This window comes from Camelina sativa, chromosome 9 (genome assembly GCF_030686135.1).
Source record: "Camelina sativa cultivar CO46 ecotype springtype chromosome 9, ASM3068613v1".
Lineage (NCBI taxonomy): Eukaryota > Viridiplantae > Streptophyta > Magnoliopsida > Brassicales > Brassicaceae > Camelina > Camelina sativa.
This window is the reverse complement of record NC_141888.1, coordinates 4,135,977-4,153,458: the sequence shown is the minus strand read 5'-3', so window position 1 is coordinate 4,153,458 and position 17,482 is coordinate 4,135,977. Positions and strand designations below refer to the sequence as shown.

Sequence of the window (17,482 nt, the reverse complement as noted above, 5' to 3'; positions counted from 1 at the left end):
ATAAATATATGAGAATCCTTCTTGAATGTTACATTCAAATCCTTCTTATATGTTTACTGGTGAAAACATAGCTATCTACCAAAATATCGAGATAATTAATACAAAACCTTCCTGAATATATTTTAAAACAAGTCTTGTGGCGAAAACCATCCAAACTATCTTTCATAACCAAAATCATAATGCTAAAACAAAGACCATGTGAATACAAAGAATCAAACTGTAGATACTTCGATCTCATATGGCAACTGAAGCCTTCAATCTTGTATGAGCACCGTTCGTCTTTGATTTTGAATGTTATTGCAACTCCAATTCTTCCTAAACTTTTTATGAAGGTCATCCTGAAGTTTAAGGAAACTTTATTGAATTTCGTTCAATCCTTCCTGAATTTTCATAAGATGGAAGTAAGAACCTATGTATCTTAGAGCATACATGAAAACTAAAAAAGAGCAGAACATATTAACAAACAACAATATGTGCAAGACCATCCCAGAAAAAAGCATAAGATAATAACAAAGAGATCAAGAATCTAAGAAAACATAAGATTAGGGTAAAACATGTGAGAATGTTATACATCAGACAAGTACCAAAAAAACTAAAAAAATTTCTCAAGCATCATATATGTCTAAACAACAAATAGAGTAAAATTAGATAAAGGAACATATCCAAAGCATACTTGCATCTTGTGTCATCTGCAGATACATCACGTAGCTTAGAGAAACTTTCAACCCAATTTCATGCGATAAAAATTGAAATCAGGTAATAATTTCAGGAAAGTCTTCATGAATTCTCAACAATGCTTCCTTAATCTTCAAATGTGACAAAGAAACACATCAATACACAAACAACAAACAACACTCTTTGCTACACGAATCATTTGTACCAGCCAACCTGAAAGTTAGACTAACTAATCAAACTCTAATGCAAAAAATCACACAACCATCAACAATCAATTTGCTACATGAATCATTTGTACCAATCACATCTTAACCTTCACCGACAAGCTCAAATTACAACAAAAAAAAACACTTTCACTCCATTAAACTTCATCAAACTAGCAAACAAATGAAACACCTAAAACCCCCAACTGAATCAAAAACGTCCAATTTTACAAGCTAGGTTTTAGAATAAGAAGAAGGATTCAAACACAAAGCGCTTCAATTAACCAGATGGTGATGGAGGAGAGAGAGAAAGAGGTGAAAGCGGTGGCAATTTTTGATCTCCTGCGGGTGTCATTGATCTCATGTGGGTATCACCGATCTTCTGTGGATGTCATCAATCTCTTGTAGATCGCCGGCGATTTCATCAAACTCCGATCTCCTGTAAGCAATCAACAATGAGACGATGTCGGTTAGTGGAGGAGATATGCGTGATTATACTTTACCCAGGAAAGAGAATTAAAAATTTTATTCTTTTAATATGTAATTAGAGCATATGTGCTAGTTTTGGAATTTAAGATAATGTATGCTAAATTTGGAACAAAAACTTAAATTGGTGCTATTTTTGAGAATCTCCCGATTCTAAATAAAGACAGACAGTGCATAATTCATGAACAGAAAGTTGTTATTGGCTATTTATATGTTATGTACAGTTTTCAGTTGTCTTTCATTAGCAGAATTCTTAAAATTGTAAAGATTATATTCAAAGGCATGACAACAAATTAACCGTTTACTAAATTAGGAGTCTCCACATATAATTAAGTTTTACATTAATATTATATTTTGCATCAAATATAAATTTGTTTACTAAACCAATACTATAACATAGTAATTTGTTTTAATATCACTAGGTTTTGAAGCTACGCTACGCGTGGGTTTATTTGATATATTTTTGTAACACCCGCAAACCAAATTTTGGTATTTTGGTAAGGGTGTCGATCGACACCTCCTAGTGAGGCATCGATCGACACCAATTGTGGTCGGTTTGCTCGGTTCAATTTTAATTGTCCGGTTTGCGTGGTTGGTTTAGGGAATCCCTAAATCGAGTTTTAAAGGAAGAAAACGACCTAGGGTCGTGTTGTTTTGTCTTATTCGCCGTTTTTGAGAGAAAACACAAAGAGAGAGTGTTCTTGAGCTTTTGGGAAGAGATTGAGAGATTCCTTGCTGTTCTTGGGAGATCCAAGGCTGGGAAGGTGCTAGAAGCTTGCTAGGAGTGAGGGAATTCGTTCTTGTTGGTCAGAATCTTCCTGCAAAGAGGTGAGTGCATGACCATGGCTTATCTAAGCTAAGATCTCTAGATTCTATGTGTTTTGGTGCTTATGTGGTTGTTTCTTTGAGTTCTCTATGATATTTCGTTGCTGTCTGGGCTGGGTTTGGCTTGTGGGAGTGCAAGGAGCGGATTGGAGAAGATTGGAGGCGAGATTCGGAGTTTCTGATCGAGGGAAATCGCTGCTCGGCATCGGTGTCGGTCGACACCAGTTGGGGTGTCGGTCGACACCAACGCGAGGACGGCTCGGGACTTTGGCGAGTGTCGATCGATGTCATGTGGAGGTGTCGGTCGACACAAACTAGGATTTTCGGGAGTGTCGGGCAGGGTGTCGGTCGACACCAGTTTGGTGTCGGTTGACACCAGATAGTCAGTGTCGATCGACACCCCTTGTTCAGTTACGATAGATGTTGCATGCTATGTATATTGCCTGGTTTGTTTTATGGATTGTTGTTTGTGGCATGTAGAGATCTTATTGCTTGTGTGTATAGCCCAGTAGATGGGAGGATTGCCTCACTGAGTGTTTATCAAATACTCATGCATCTCAATTTGTGTTTGTGGTGCAGGTAAAGGCAAAGTGTGATCGTGGAATCAAAGGCAATGAAGAGGAGGATGTTCTAGGGACTTGATTGTATGGTTATCTGGCATTGTTAGGTTGCTAGAATTGAGTCTTAGAGCATTGTTAGGATTGCTGGTTGTTTGATTTATGCTGTTGGGATTAATGCTGGATATTACTTATTTGGTTATTGGATATTGTTTTATTGGATATCTATTGGTATGTTGTTCCGCTGTTGGAATGTGAATGTGGTTAGGTGGCTAGTGGGTATGGGACCACTAGTTGTAGTTATTTATTATATTATTATTTATTAAAAAAAAGGGGTCGGTTGTTTCATTTTGGTATCAGAGCCCTTACGGTTCTAGGTTTGGGTTCACTAGGTTTCTGTTGTAGATGTTTGGGATTGCATGTCTTGATTGATTATGTGAGTTAGTCAATTGTGTGTGGCATGAAGTCCTAGAACATCCTCTTCGAGCTGAGTGTGTGATTCCACTGTGAGTTTATGTTTCTGCGTTATAATAGAAATTGTTTGCTTAGCCTTCTGTTCATGGTAGTGCAGATGGTTAGAGAGGATGCTGTGACTGGTCGAGGTCATGGACGCGGACGTGGTCGCGGACGTGGTCGTGGTAGGGGTAGAGCCCCAGTGGTTAGTGAGACCGAGGACCAGAGTGTGACAGCTGAGGGTGTTGGCGAGTCGCAGGATGTTCCGGGGGATTCCGTGAGTGTGGCAGGAGGGGGCGGTATTGATGCCCCAGTGGCCAGTGATGCTAGGGTCCCGGGTGTGGGGGTCCCAGCGGGTGGAGTCCCTGGTGTTGACGTTGCGGCTTTGCTAGCACAGGTGTTAGAGCGGTTACCACTAGTGGTACCGGCTCAGGCTCAGGTAGTGCCACCAGTGGTGGCGGAGGAGCGGCAGCCAGTGGCTGCGGATGCGGGGGTCCATGCTCGTTATCTCAGCATGTTGACAGAGATGGGTCGGTTGCGTACTGAGCAGTTTTCAGGAGGTGTAGATCCTACTGCTGCGGATGCGTGGAGGACGAGAGTGGAACGTAACTTCCATACTCTGAGATGTCCTGAGGAGTTTTGGGTGGACATAGGGGTCTACTTTTTGAGTGGTGATGCTGAGTTGTGGTGGAGATCTGTGGCTGCTAGGAGGGTGCAGCGGGAGATGACTTGGGCTGACTTCGTTTTGGAGTTCAACCGCAAGTATTTTCCTAGAGAGGCATTGGATCGTTTGGAGGTGCAGTTCCTTCAGTTGTCTCAGGGGACACGGTCAGTGCGGGAGCTGGACTTGGAGTTCAGTCGACTTCTTTGTTATGGGGGTCGGGCTATGGAGCCTGAGGAGGCTCAAATCAGGAGGTTCTTGAGGGCTCTACGTGATGACTTGAGAGTTCACTGTAGAGGGAGGAGTTATACTACGCGTGCAGAGCTGGTTGAGACTGCAGCAGAGATTGAGGAGGATATCCGAGCACCGTCAGTGTCGGCTACTCCAGTGGCTCAGTCTAGTAGGGCTCAGCAGCAGGGTGGTTCGAGCAGGGGCGGTAGGCCTGCACAGGGAACCAAGAGGAAGTGGGAGGCTACGCAGACACAGAGAGGTCCGAGTTGCTACAAGTGTGGGAGCAAGGATCATAAGATTGCTAGCTGTCCCAAGAGGAGTGCTCCGACGGTGGGGCCTCGAGTATGTTATCATTGCAGGGAGCCAGGGCACATCAGGCCCTTGTGTCCCAAGTTGCAGCCGGCAGCAGTGGCAGCGTTGCAGCAGGTGCAGCCTGGAGGTCAGCAGGTAGCACGGATTGAGCAGGCGCCACGGGTTTACACGACAGCAGAGACTGGTGGAACTAGTGCCGGAGCGATCACAGGTATAATTTCTGGTACTTAATCCTTGTGAATTTTTTAGTAGGGTCAGATTTTATGTTTCCTGTGATAAAGTGTTAGGTTCTCAACACATGAGGTTTGTGTAGGGACCTTGTTGGTGGGTGGGTTTAAGTCCCACGTTATGTTTGATTCTGGAGCTTCGCATAGCTTCATTACTCCAGAGTGTGCAGAGTGTGCGGGGATCAGCGGGAATCCTGGAGAGCGTACAGGAGTTGTTAGAGTTGCGGGAGGCAAGTTCCTGAGAGTTATTGGACGAGCTAGAGGAATTGATATTCAGATCGCAGGAGAGTCTTGGCCAGCAAATTTGCTTATCAGTCCAGTGGAACTGTATGATGTTATTCTCGGGATGGATTGGATGCATCGGCATATGGTGCATTTGGATTGCTATCGGGGTAGAGTGGAGTTTGAGCGTCCAGGAGGGAAGTTGGTTTTTCAGGGTATTAGACCGACTTCGGGGAGTCTCGTGATTTCAGCCATTCAGGCTGGGAAGATGATCGAGAAGGGCCGTGAGGCTTATTTGGTTAATATATCTATGCCAGAGTCAGTGGGGAAGTCTACGGTTAGTGGTATTCCGGTAGTGGAGGAGTTTGAGGATGTGTTTCAGTCTTTGCAGGGATTACCACCATCTCGGTCTGATCCTTTTACCATTGAACTGGAACCGGGGACGACACCGTTATCCAAGGCTCCTTACAGAATGGCTCCAGCAGAGATGGCAGAGCTGAAGAAGCAGCTAGAGGATTTGTTGAGTAAGGGATTCATCCGTCCTAGTGTGTCACCGTGGGGAGCGCCGGTGTTGTTTGTCAAGAAAAAGGATGGGAGTTTCCGGTTGTGTATTGATTACAGGGGTTTGAACCGGGTCACTGTGAAGAACAAGTACCCTCTCCCGAGGATTGACGAGTTGTTGGATCAGTTGAGGGGTGCTACTTGGTTCTCCAAGGTGGATCTGGCATCGGGTTATCATCAGATACCGATAGATGAGGCAGATGTGAGGAAGACTGCTTTCAGGACGAGGTATGGGCACTATGAGTTTGTGGTGATGCCTTTTAGATTGACTAACGCGCCAGCAGCGTTTATGAGATTGATGAACAGTGTGTTTCAGGAGTTTCTGGATGTATCTGTCATCATTTTCATCGACGATATCCTGGTTTATTCTAAGAGTCTTGAGGAGCATGCAGTGCATTTGAGGGCAGTTATGGAGAAGCTTCGGGAGCAGAAGTTGTTTGCTAAGTTGAGCAAGTGCAGTTTTTGGCAGCGTGAGATGGGCTTTCTGGGTCACATTGTTTCTGCAGAGGGGGTTTCTGTAGATCCAGAGTAGATTCAGGCTATCAGGGATTGGCCTAGACCGCAGAATGCCACAGAGATCAGAAGTTTCCTTGGATTGGCAGGTTACTACAGGAGATTTGTGCAGGGGTTTGCAAGTAGAGAACGTCCTATGACTAAGTTGACAGGGAAGGATGTTCCTTTTGTCTGGTCAGAAGAGTGTGAGGAAGGCTTTGCAAGCCTGAAGGAGATGTTGACTACTGCGCCAGTGTTGGCTTTGCCTGAGCAGGGAGAACCCTATGTGGTTTATACAGATGCATCCAGAGTTGGTTTAGGTTGTGTTCTGATGCAGCATGGGAAGGTGATTGCCTATGCTTCGCGGCAGTTGCGGGTGCATGAAGGCAACTATCCTACCCATGATTTGGAGATGGGTGCTGTAGTTTTTGCCCTGAAGATTTGGAGATCTTATCTTTATGGTGCAAAGGTACAGGTGTTCACAGATCATAAGAGCCTGAAGTATATATTCACTCAGCCTGAGTTGAATTTGAGACAGAGGCGGTGGATGGAGCTGGTGGCAGATTATGATTTGGAGATAGCCTATCATCCTGGTAAGGCTAACACGGTTGCAGATGCTCTGAGTCGGAAGAGGGTAGCTTTGGCTCAAGAGCAGGAGATGGAGTCTCTGGTAGGGGAGATCAGTGCTTTGAGCTTGTGTGCTGTTTCACAGGAACCGTTGGGTTTGGAAGCAGTAGATAGAGCAGATCTTTTGAGTAGGGTGAGGTTGGCTCAGGAGAAGGATTTGGGGCTGGTGAATGCCTCTAAGGATGTGGATTCAGAGTATCAGGTCTCAGATAATGGTACTATCTTGGTGCACGGTCGTGTGTGTGTGCCCAAGGATGAGGAGTTGAGACAGGAGATTCTGAGAGAGGCTCATGCGAGCAAGTTGTCCATTCATCTAGGAGCGACTAAGATGTACCGTGATCTCAAGAGGTACTATCATTGGGTCGGGATGAAGAAGGATGTAACTAGTTGGGTTTCGAGGTGTGATGTGTGTCAGCTAGTGAAGGCTGAGCATCAGGTTCCTGGCGGGTTACTGAAGAGTTTACCCATTCCGGAGTGGAAGTGGGATATGATCACTATGGATTTTGTGGTGGGATTGCCAGTGTCACGGACCTTTGATGCTATTTGGGTCATTGTGGACCGGTTGACTAAGTCAGCACATTTTCTGGCCATTAAGAAGACTGATGGAGCAGCGGTCTTGGCTAAGAAGTATGTGAGGGAGATAGTCAGGTTGCATGGGGTGCCAGCGAGCATTGTGTCTGATAGGGATTCCAAGTTCACTTCGGTGTTCTGGAAGGCGTTTCAGGCAGAGATGGGCACTAAGGTGCATATGAGTACAGCTTATCATCCCCAGACTGATGGACAGCCAGAGAGGACGATCCAGACGCTGGAGGATTTGCTGAGGATGTGTGTGTTGGATTGGGATGGCCATTGGGCAGATCACCTGAACCTGGTAGAGTTTGCTTACAACAACAGCTATCAGGCGAGTATTAAGATGGCTCCTTATGAGGCTTTGTATGGGAGGCCATGTCGTACACCATTATGCTGGACTCAGGTGGGGGAGAGGAGCATGTTTGGTGCTAGTTTTGTTCAGGAGACCTCAGAGAAGATTCGGGTTCTCAAGCTGAACATGAAGGAGGCTCAGGATAGGCAGAGGAGTTATGCAGATAGGAGGAGGAGAGATCTTGAGTTTCAGGTGGGAGACAGAGTGTACCTCAAGATGGCCATGTTGCGGGGTCCGAACAGGTCATTGTCAGAGACTAAGTTGAGTCCGAGGTATATGGGTCCATTCATGGTGATTGAGCGGGTTGGACCAGTGGCATATAGATTGGAGTTACCTGAGGTGATGCGTGCATTCCATAAGGTTTTCCATGTGTCTATGTTGCGGAAGTGTCTCCGTGAGGGAGAGGAGGTATTGGCTAAGATTCCTGAGGATCTTCAGCCTAACATGACTTTGGAGGCGAGACCAGTGAGGGTTCTCGAGAGGAGGATCAAGGAACTTCGGAAGAAGAATATTCCTTTGATGAGAGTCATGTGGGACTGTGATGGTGTTGAGGAGTATACTTGGGAGACTGAGGCAAAGATGAAGGCAAGGTTCAAGAAGTGGTATGAGAAGCAAGCCGCGACTTGAGCTTGTTTAGCCTGGTCCCATCTGTAATCCGTGGTTGGAGCGGGAATGGAGTATTCCAGCTCATCTCTCTTGTTACTCCGTCGCTTGGGGAGGTTGGTTGTGCGACTCAGTAACAAGATGAGGTGGTGTTCGGGGTACAAAGTTTCCACGAGGCGGGGTTTTGGAAGAAAGTTTCCTGAAAAAGTAGTTTCCAAAAGTGGAAAGTTTCCAAAAAATGGAAAGTGCTAAATATGGAAAGTTTTCCGGGAGTTGGAATTTGTCCATTTTAGCGGTGGAGAGCCTTGGAGGGGCTTGGGTGTGGCCTTAGTGGCGGACTTTTGAGTCAGTGTGCCCGTGTGTGGCGGTCTTTTTTAGACATTTGTGTGGTCTTTGTGACGGGCTTTTTAGCCAGAGTGTCTTTGTGACGGTTCTCTTTAGGACAATTGTGTGGCCTTGGTGGCGGTCCTTTTTAGGACGTTTGGTTTGGCCTTTGTGGCGGGCTGTTTAGCCAGAGTGTCTTTGTGACGGTCCTTCGGGACAGACGGTCTTTCGGGACTGATGGTCCTTCGGGACAGACGGTCTTTCAGGACTGATGGTCCTTCGGGACAGATGGTCCTTCGGGACAGACGGTCTTTCGGGACTGATGGTCCTTCGGGACAGATGGTCTTCGGGACTGATGGTCCTTCGGGAGAGACGGTCCTTCGGGATTGATGGTCTTTCGGGACAGACGGTCCTTCGGGACAGATGGCCTTGGTGGCGTGAAGATGATACTTGTGTGGTCATGGGGTATCCCGGTGAGGGGATATGTGGTTGGTAGGACATTGAGATGTTTTACGTGAGCCACGGGAAGGAAACCTGGATAGGGATAGGGCTCAGACGTGTTCAGAATCGTTTGCTCGCGACTCTTGGAGGACTTAGGTTCTCCTAGTACTGCCATATTCAGAGACTTTGTGGCTCGGGAGTATGGGTGGTATATCGACTTCGGATGACGATCCGGGGGCGCGCTGTAGGGTGGCAACCCGAGAGACGAGTTTGGACTTTTCCTTATATATTTTGGCATGCAGACTTAGGTCTGATGAGGAGCCAATAAAAACTCAAGGTTTAGGCCTAGGAGTAAAGGAAAGTAGAAAAAGTCAAGAGCAAATGAGCCTGGAACGTGAGTCTATCGCCTAGAGGTGACCTTCTGTAGATCGGTCGGAGGAGTGCGGGCCGTGGAGACGGTTGCACGAGAGTCCTTGACTGATGGTTGTTCGAGATTCGAGGACGAATCTAGATTGGTGGGGGAGAATTGTAACACCCGCAAACCAAATTTTGGTATTTTGGTAAGGGTGTCGATCGACACCTCCTAGTGAGGCATCGATCGACACCAATTGTGGTCGGTTTGGTCGGTTTAATTTTAATTGTCCGGTTTGCGTGGTTGGTTTAGGGAATCCCTAAATCGAGTTTTAAAGGAAGAAAACGACCTAGGGTCGTGTTGTTTTGTCTTATTCGCCGTTTTTGAGAGAAAACACAAAGAGAGAGTGTTCTTGAGCTTTTGGGAAGAGATTGAGAGATTCCTTGCTGTTCTTGGGAGATCCAAGGCTGGGAAGGTGCTAGAAGCTTGCTAGGAGTGAGGGAATTCGTTCTTGTTGGTCAGAATCTTCCTTCAAAGAGGTGAGTGCATGACCATGGCTTATCTAAGCTAAGATCTCTAGATTCTATGTGTTTTGGTGCTTATGTGGTTGTTTCTTTGAGTTCTCTATGATATTTCGTTGCTGTCTGGGCTGGGTTTGGCTTGTGGGAGTGCAAGGAGCGGATTGGAGAAGACTGGAGGCGAGATTCGGAGTTTCTGATCGAGGGAAATCGCTGCTCGACATCGGTGTCGGTCGACACCAGTTGGGGTGTCGGTCGACACCAACACGAGGACGGCTCGGGACTTTGGCGAGTGTCGATCGATGCCATGTGGAGGTGTCGGTCGACACAAACTAGGGTTTTCGGGAGTGTCGGGCAGGGTGTCGGTCGACACCAGATAGTCAGTGTCGATCGAGACCATCTGGTGTCGGTCGACACCCCTTGTTCAGTTACGATAGATGTTGCATGCTATGTATATTGCCTGGTTTGTTTTATTGATTGTTGTTTGTGGCATGTAGAGATCTTATTGCTTATGTGTATAGCCCAGTAGATGGGAGGATTGCCTCACTGAGCGTTTATCAAATACTCATGCATCTCAATTTGTGTTTGTGGTGCAGGTAAAGGCAAAGTGTGATCGTGGAATCAAAGGCAATGAAGAGGAGGATGTTCTAGGGACTTGATTGTATGGTTATCTGGCATTGTTAGGTTGCTAGAATTGAGTCTTAGAGCATTGTTAGGATTGCTGGTTGTTTGATTTATGCTGTTGGGATTAATGCTGGATATTACTTATTTGGTTATTGGATATTGTTTTATTGGATATCTATTGGTATGTTGTTCCGCTGTTGGATTGTGAATGTGGTTAGGTGGCTAGTGGGTATGGGACCACTAGTTGTAGTTATTTATTATATTATTATTTATTATTTATTTATTAAAAAAAAAAAGGGTCGGTTGTTTCAATTTTGATGAATATATATGATTGATGACAGTTATAAAATATTATCTTATATAAAACTTTAAATTTCTATTTAGGCCAAACTTTTATTTCAGATACACACAAATTTTTTAAAAAATATAAAAATCAGTTGTGCTTAAAAATCAAATATGATCAAAAGAATCATGGATTTAACTGGACATCTAGGCGAGGCAGATCGGACATTCAAACGGTGACCTTGCATATACTAAACCATTTCTTTGACCACCATACAAACTAAACATTTTTAGAATCATGAATTAGTTTTGTTTTCTCATATTCAATTGACCGACACCATCTATGTTTTTGTGTTTTTTTTCCACTGTTTTCTTACTCTTCATATTCTTTCTCGTCATTTTTATTGTCAAATTTTTATGATAATTGTCATTATTACTTTTACCATCCGGTTCTTTGTTATACTCTTCTTCTTCCTCTTCCTTGTCAGCTTTCTCACATTCTTCTACTTAATAATCATTTTAAACTTTTTTTTAGACAACCAAATACCTTGTTAACCCATCAAACTCGAAAACCAAAATCATTGCCTATTTTCTCATAAAATTTTGTGGATCAGCATAGTCACCACATGCACTCAATTATTAATATTTTCACATGTATACTTACTCGGTTTTAGATCCACATTACTCGGTTTTAGATCCACATTAATTAAAACTTCCTGAACCAAAATCTTTAATAATACAAAATTGCAAATTACTTGCACAGAAGGTAATATGAACACATGTATAGCTAATAAAAAAATGTGTTCATCGTCGATCTTTTTTCTTTTAACTTCAAAAATTAACGTCAATCCTTCTTCTTTAGACCCAAAAATAAAAAAACTTACTAATATAATATAAAATAATCTGTAAAGTCATACACAAAAACATGTTTTATAGCTCATAAGAGATGTGAAGCACAAAGAGAGATAAATAAGATATTTTCAACATTTTGAAAAATCAAATATACAATATTTAATAATACTTAAATTTTTAACTTTTAATAGAGTTTAAATATTTATAATATTTTAAAATTTAGATGTAGTTTAAATATTTATAACATTTAAAACTTAATACAGCAAGAAAACATGAAAATTTAGATGTAGTTTAAATATTTATAATATTTGATATCTTCTCTCATATAATTTTTAAAATCTTAATATAGAAAATTCTGTAAATTTTAAAAAATGTTAATCAGTGACATGTTGAATCCTGATAAGTTGTTTAAAATCCTATGTGGATGTTGTAAGGAGCTTATAGCTCCAACTTTTATTAGTATAGATAATTATAATATTTTAAACTTTTAAATTTTTAAAATTTGGACGCTTGATAAATCAAATTTCCTGCCTATTTGTAGTTGGAAGCATATTAGTTTTATTTATAATAGTTCTCGGCCATTGTCTAAAAATTTTCTAGCCGATGTGGGAAGTTGTACATATACTTAAGTATTTCAATACAGAAATTTAGCATAATTTCAATAATGTTAAATATTGAGATGTCTGATCCTAATTGGTTATTTAAAAAGTCTGAAATACAAAATTCTGAATTTTTTTTAATAATGTTAATTAATGATATGTCTAATCCCTATTAGTTGTTTTAAAAAATCTTATTAATATAAAAAATTCTGGAGATTTAAAAAATGTTAATCAGTGACTTGTCTAATTTCTATTGGTGGTTTAAAATCCTAGGTGGACAGCCTCAGGGCATCTCCAGTCCAGAAACGGGAGAAGATTCTCAAAAAAAATAAAATAATAATACTTTAATTATACAGTTATATTGAACTAAAAAAATTGTCTGTGGCCCACAAAAACAGTAGAGAAACGTTTCCACAGCAAGTAATCTTAGAAGCGATTCTCTTTCAAGTGGGGCCAACTTTTGAGTTTTTTAATTAAAATTTGGTCCACAAAAACCATGAGTAACCCAATAAGTACTCCCACTGGAGATGACTTTAGGAGCTTATAGCTTCTACTTTTATTTGTATAGACTAGGTTTTGAACCCACGCTATGCGTGGGTTTATTTGATAAAAATTATATATGATTGATGACGGTAAAGAAATATTATCTTATAGAAAATTTTAAATTACTATTAAAGAAAAAAATAAATTTCAGATACACAATTTTTAAAAATATAAAAATCAGTTGTAATTTAAAATCAAATCTGATAAAAAATCATGAATTTATCTTGACGTCGAGGCGAGGCGGATCAAACTGGTGACTTCAGATATCCTAACACTACAAAAAATCATGTGTGTTGTATCATTTATTTTGTATCACAAAATAAAATGAAGTAAATTTAATTACTTAATTTCAAGTGAAGCAAATAAAAATGATTAGCATCAATTAGATCATTTGATGTTATAATTATCTAATTTTACATCAGTTATTTATAATTGATTCAGTTTTAACTAGTTTGTATCATTTTTTATAAATTGATATAAAATATATTTTTATATCATTTAGATAATTGATGTGTTTTTTTGTGTGGATAAAATCACTTTTAAAAACGATTTAAAATTTATATCAATTAAAAACTGATGTTAAAACAAAATTATATTTATAGAATTAATAATGTATTGCGCGTTAATTTTTTTGGTTTTTTTTCCTTCTCTTTTACTCTCGTTATCTCTAATATTGAAACGAAGAACACAGATCGAAGAGAATCAATCAGAAGAAGAAATCTTAGAGAAATTGGAAGCTTTTCTCTTGTATTCGAGTTTGGTTCGGCGAAGTTTGTCAGGTCAAGGGTCAAGGAACTGGTAAATCTTTTGTCCTCTTTTTTTTTTTTTTTTTTTTCTTAAAATATCAGTCCAATCCTTGTAGTCATCGAGTCCATGTTTCAATATCTGGATTTTTTTGGTTGTTGTTCGATCTCGTAAGGTTTTGCGTCGATTTGGTTGATTGATTTGGATCCGAGATTAGGTGTTTCTCAGTGATTTAAAACCTGTAGAAATTGGGTCGAATTGGAATTACATCATGGATCTCTGTAAGCTTTTCAGATTAATAGACACTTTTGGGGGTTTTTGTTGTGGGGTTTAAAATTTGAATGTCAAGCTAATCAGGTTAGTGCTACCAGCGAAGAGAATTTACTGTTGCTTGGGGTAAGTTTCAGTTCTTGTATAGTACTTATATTCTGACTCTGTTTCAATCAAGATTTGGTTGTTGTTTTGCATCTAGTGAAACCAAAGTTGTATCCAACTCTGTATATTTATGTTGAGTCTGGATGTAAGTAGTTGTATAGTTGAATAAGTTTGTTAATAACAGTGACTAGTAGTCTAGAAGAGAGGCAAAATTTTGTTTCTGGCTTGACTTAGGTTAGCTTGTTTGCTTCTTTAGTTTTTCATATATGCTTGTTCTCTCATTCTCTATTTTGTTTAATCTGATGGTTGAGTGTTCAGAGTTGTAGACATAGAGAAGATATTCATGTTTCTGGATTCATATGTCACAGGTGCAGTGCGGTGAAATCCAAGTGCAGAAGAAAATTGATGGAAAAGATTGACCAATTCATTAGCTGGACTGAGAAACACCCGAACAAGAAAAGTCAGGTACATATTATCTAGACTGAAATAACAGCACATACAACGAATCAATAGTAAAAAAATGTAAAAACTTTCACTATCACTATCAAACTCTTTTTTTTTTGGTTTACCCACTATCAAGCTTTTGTTATTCATTCTCTCTTCTAAAATAGTAAGAGCTCCTCCATTGTTGGGTGGTCCCGTGGAAATACATCATAACCATCATCAGCAACATATAATGGCTCCGCCTTAAGTTTAAAGATCAAAGCTTTAATTTTCGATATAATATCTAACTACATGTGAATTTTTATATGTGTGTTTGAATATTTATAGGTATAGAATATATTAGCTTGTGTGTCTGTGTGTAACATCACTATTATTACCCGAACAAGTAGATTGAGAAACACCTGAACAAGAAAAGTCAGGTACATATATAATAAACCCAACACTTGCATCATTTGACCAATTCCTATTAACGATGGTGTAATCTACTGTGTTTCTAAAAATTCAATTCGGTCTCCCTTTATGCTTGTGATTTTGTCGATTGATTTTGTTCAATCTGTGTAGTTGAAGAAGTTTAATGAGTGTTTGTGTTGCCAACGAATGCTGTTATAAGTCTATACAAGTCATGATCATCATTTTTGATATTAGTGAGAGATAAGTTTTTGTTTCATTTTTCACTGTGTAAACTTATACTACAGGGGATTTTAACAACTCTTTCTCAAAGTGATGGAGGTTATAAGTATGATTACGCTACTATTCCCTTTCTTGCTGAAGTTTTTAAGGTATTTTCTTCTTCTTCTCTTTAAAGAGATATAAATACAATGATCGAGAATTTAATACAAAAATATTATAGGATCTGATTCTTATCAAATTGTTAAACAAACTACCTTATTCCTTAAATCTAGGACTAAATTAGTTATTTTCTCACGTTAATTAAGTAAGCTAATTCATTTTTTTGTCATTATCTTTACCAAGAATCGAGTTTTTCCTTAAAAAAAACTTTAACATGAACTTATAAAACCTCTTCAAAATAAAATTTATTTGGCGAAAACAAAATTTCAGATCCATATTTAGTTGTACTTGATTGAGTCTTTATCAAATGCAAGTAAATTTTTTTTTATATGGTGAGTTTTCAGAAAATGCAAGAGCGGAATACAAGGAACCAAAAGAAACATACCATGCTTCATGTATTTGGAAGAAAGAGCTTTTCAAGGAAAAGAGATGAGATTGTAAGTAACTTATTTGTGTAGTAAGACTTGTGTAGTATATTAATATTAACGTAGTGTATATTGTTTATGCATGTATTTTTTACAAAGAAAATGAAGACGGGAAACAGTCCATGTCGAGCAGTATTTTTCGTTCAGTCTCGCATGAAGCCTGATGGAAGCAAAAACACATGCAGTTAGTTTTTTTATCTGTCAACCACATGGGATTAATTTAAAATGTGCTTTTATAGTTTTAGTGTTCACAAGTTAATTATGACATTTCTATATATTTGGTTGTTTTTTCTAGGAATCACTTACAACTTTGATGAGTCAAAATCCACAGAAGATAAACAATGTCGCTGCTAGTTTGGAGGATATTCAAGCCGTGGAAATGACAATGGTGCCAATGGACTTAGTTTTACAATGTTTTTTTAGCTGCTTTGCTTTATTTATGTTTCATGGATTGCAAGATGGATGATTTATGTTATTTATTTTCTAATTTATGTTTAATATATGGTATTTTAATTAATTATTTTTGGTTTTAAATTTTTAATTTGTAATATTTTATAAATCAATTAATTAAGCTATTCTGAAATTAAAATTCAATTATTAATATGAAAATAATAATATTCGAATTATTTTTAACAAAATCAATTATTAGAATCATTAATGAAAAGTGACATGAAGTTACCATCAATTATGTACAAATAATAATAATATCTCAAATCGATTAACGCAAATGATACAGTTACTAAAATCACTTAAGAAAATTGATATTACTTTTTTACTTCAGTTATATATAACTGATTCTAATATTTGAATCGGTTATTGTCAATGATACAACAACTAAAATCACTTCAAAAAATTGACACCAAAATAACATCAATTACGTACAAGTGATATTAATAGTACAATCGGTACTTGAAACTGATGCAAATATTCTAGTCATTTATGATAATTGACACTAATTTTAAATCAGTTTAACTAAATGACATAAATACTAGCATCACTTAAATAAAATGATATAATCGTTGACATCAATTTTAAACAAATGATATATATTGACATTGATTATAATAATCGATGTAAATATTTGAATATTAGCATCGTTTTGATATAAACTGATACAAATTATTTGCATCAACAAAATATAAATCATTCATTGAAGTGATGCAAATTATTTTTGCATCACTTAAAACTGATGTAATAATAGAAAATAAATGATTTAATACCACTGAATTTTTGTAGTGTAAACCATTTTTTTGACCACAAAAAAAACATAACAATTTTTATAATGAATTTATCTCGTTTTCCATATTTAATTGATCGCTATCACCTATGTTTCGTGTTTTTTATTCAATGTTTTCTTATTCTTCATATTCTTTTTTGTCATTTTTATTGTCAAATTTTATGGTAATTGTCATCGTTACTTTTACCGTTTGGTTATTTGTTATACTTATACTCTTCTCCTTGTTCTTCCTCGTCAACTTCTTCACATTCTTCCACTGAAAAACTTTTTTTTTTGGACTACCATACAATTTGTTAACTCATCAAACTCTAAGACCAAAATTATTTCTTTTCTCATAAAAATTATGCAATTCATGAAGACCAGCATAGTCAACACATGCACCCAATTATTGATAATTTCATCTTTATACTTATTCGGTTTTAGATCTACACGTATTGAAACTTCTCAAACCAAAATCATTACTCGCAGAGAAAGTAATATGAACACATGTATAGTTAAAACAATATTTGTGCTTTTCGTGGATTCTTCTTCTTTAAACTCAAATAACTTCAAATCAAGGTCTTGTGACGTCAATCATTCTTTGTTAGACTTAAAAATAAAAATTTTACTGCAAAAGTATCAAATCATCTGTAAAGTCATACACAAAAACATGTTTTACAGCTCATAAGAGATATAAAACACAAACTAATATTTAGTAATTCTTAAACTTTAAAATTTTTAATAGAGATTAATTATTTAAAATATTTAAAACTTTAGATGTAATTTAAATATTTATAATTTTTTTAAAGTTAAATATTAATGACACTTTTACTTTTTATAGAGTTTAAATAGTTATAATATTTTAACATTTTTATGGAGGTACTTATAATATTTCTA

The 17,482-nt window shown here is 38.6% G+C and overlaps 1 protein-coding gene and 1 long non-coding RNA gene across 2 annotated transcripts; one reads left to right on the top strand and one right to left on the bottom strand.

The window, feature by feature from the left end:
* Positions 1–9: 9 nt before the first annotated feature.
* On the bottom strand, positions 10–1,383 carry LOC147937698 (uncharacterized). Its single transcript, XR_015565743.1, has 2 exons — positions 1,164–1,383; positions 10–380 (listed from the first exon to the last, which is right to left on the bottom strand). It is a non-coding gene; the product is annotated as an uncharacterized LOC147937698 (long non-coding RNA).
* Positions 1,384–13,257: 11,874 nt separating this feature from the next.
* LOC104714987 (uncharacterized) lies at positions 13,258–15,882 on the top strand. The gene is made up of 6 exons (XM_087464312.1): positions 13,258–13,390; positions 14,080–14,176; positions 14,851–14,934; positions 15,289–15,381; positions 15,469–15,553; positions 15,665–15,882. The coding sequence occupies exons 2-6, from the start codon at positions 14,117–14,119 to the stop codon at positions 15,721–15,723; spliced, it is 381 nt and encodes a 126-aa protein (XP_087320438.1). The 5' UTR covers positions 13,258–13,390; positions 14,080–14,116; the 3' UTR covers positions 15,724–15,882.
* The last annotated feature ends 1,600 nt before the right edge of the window (positions 15,883–17,482 follow it).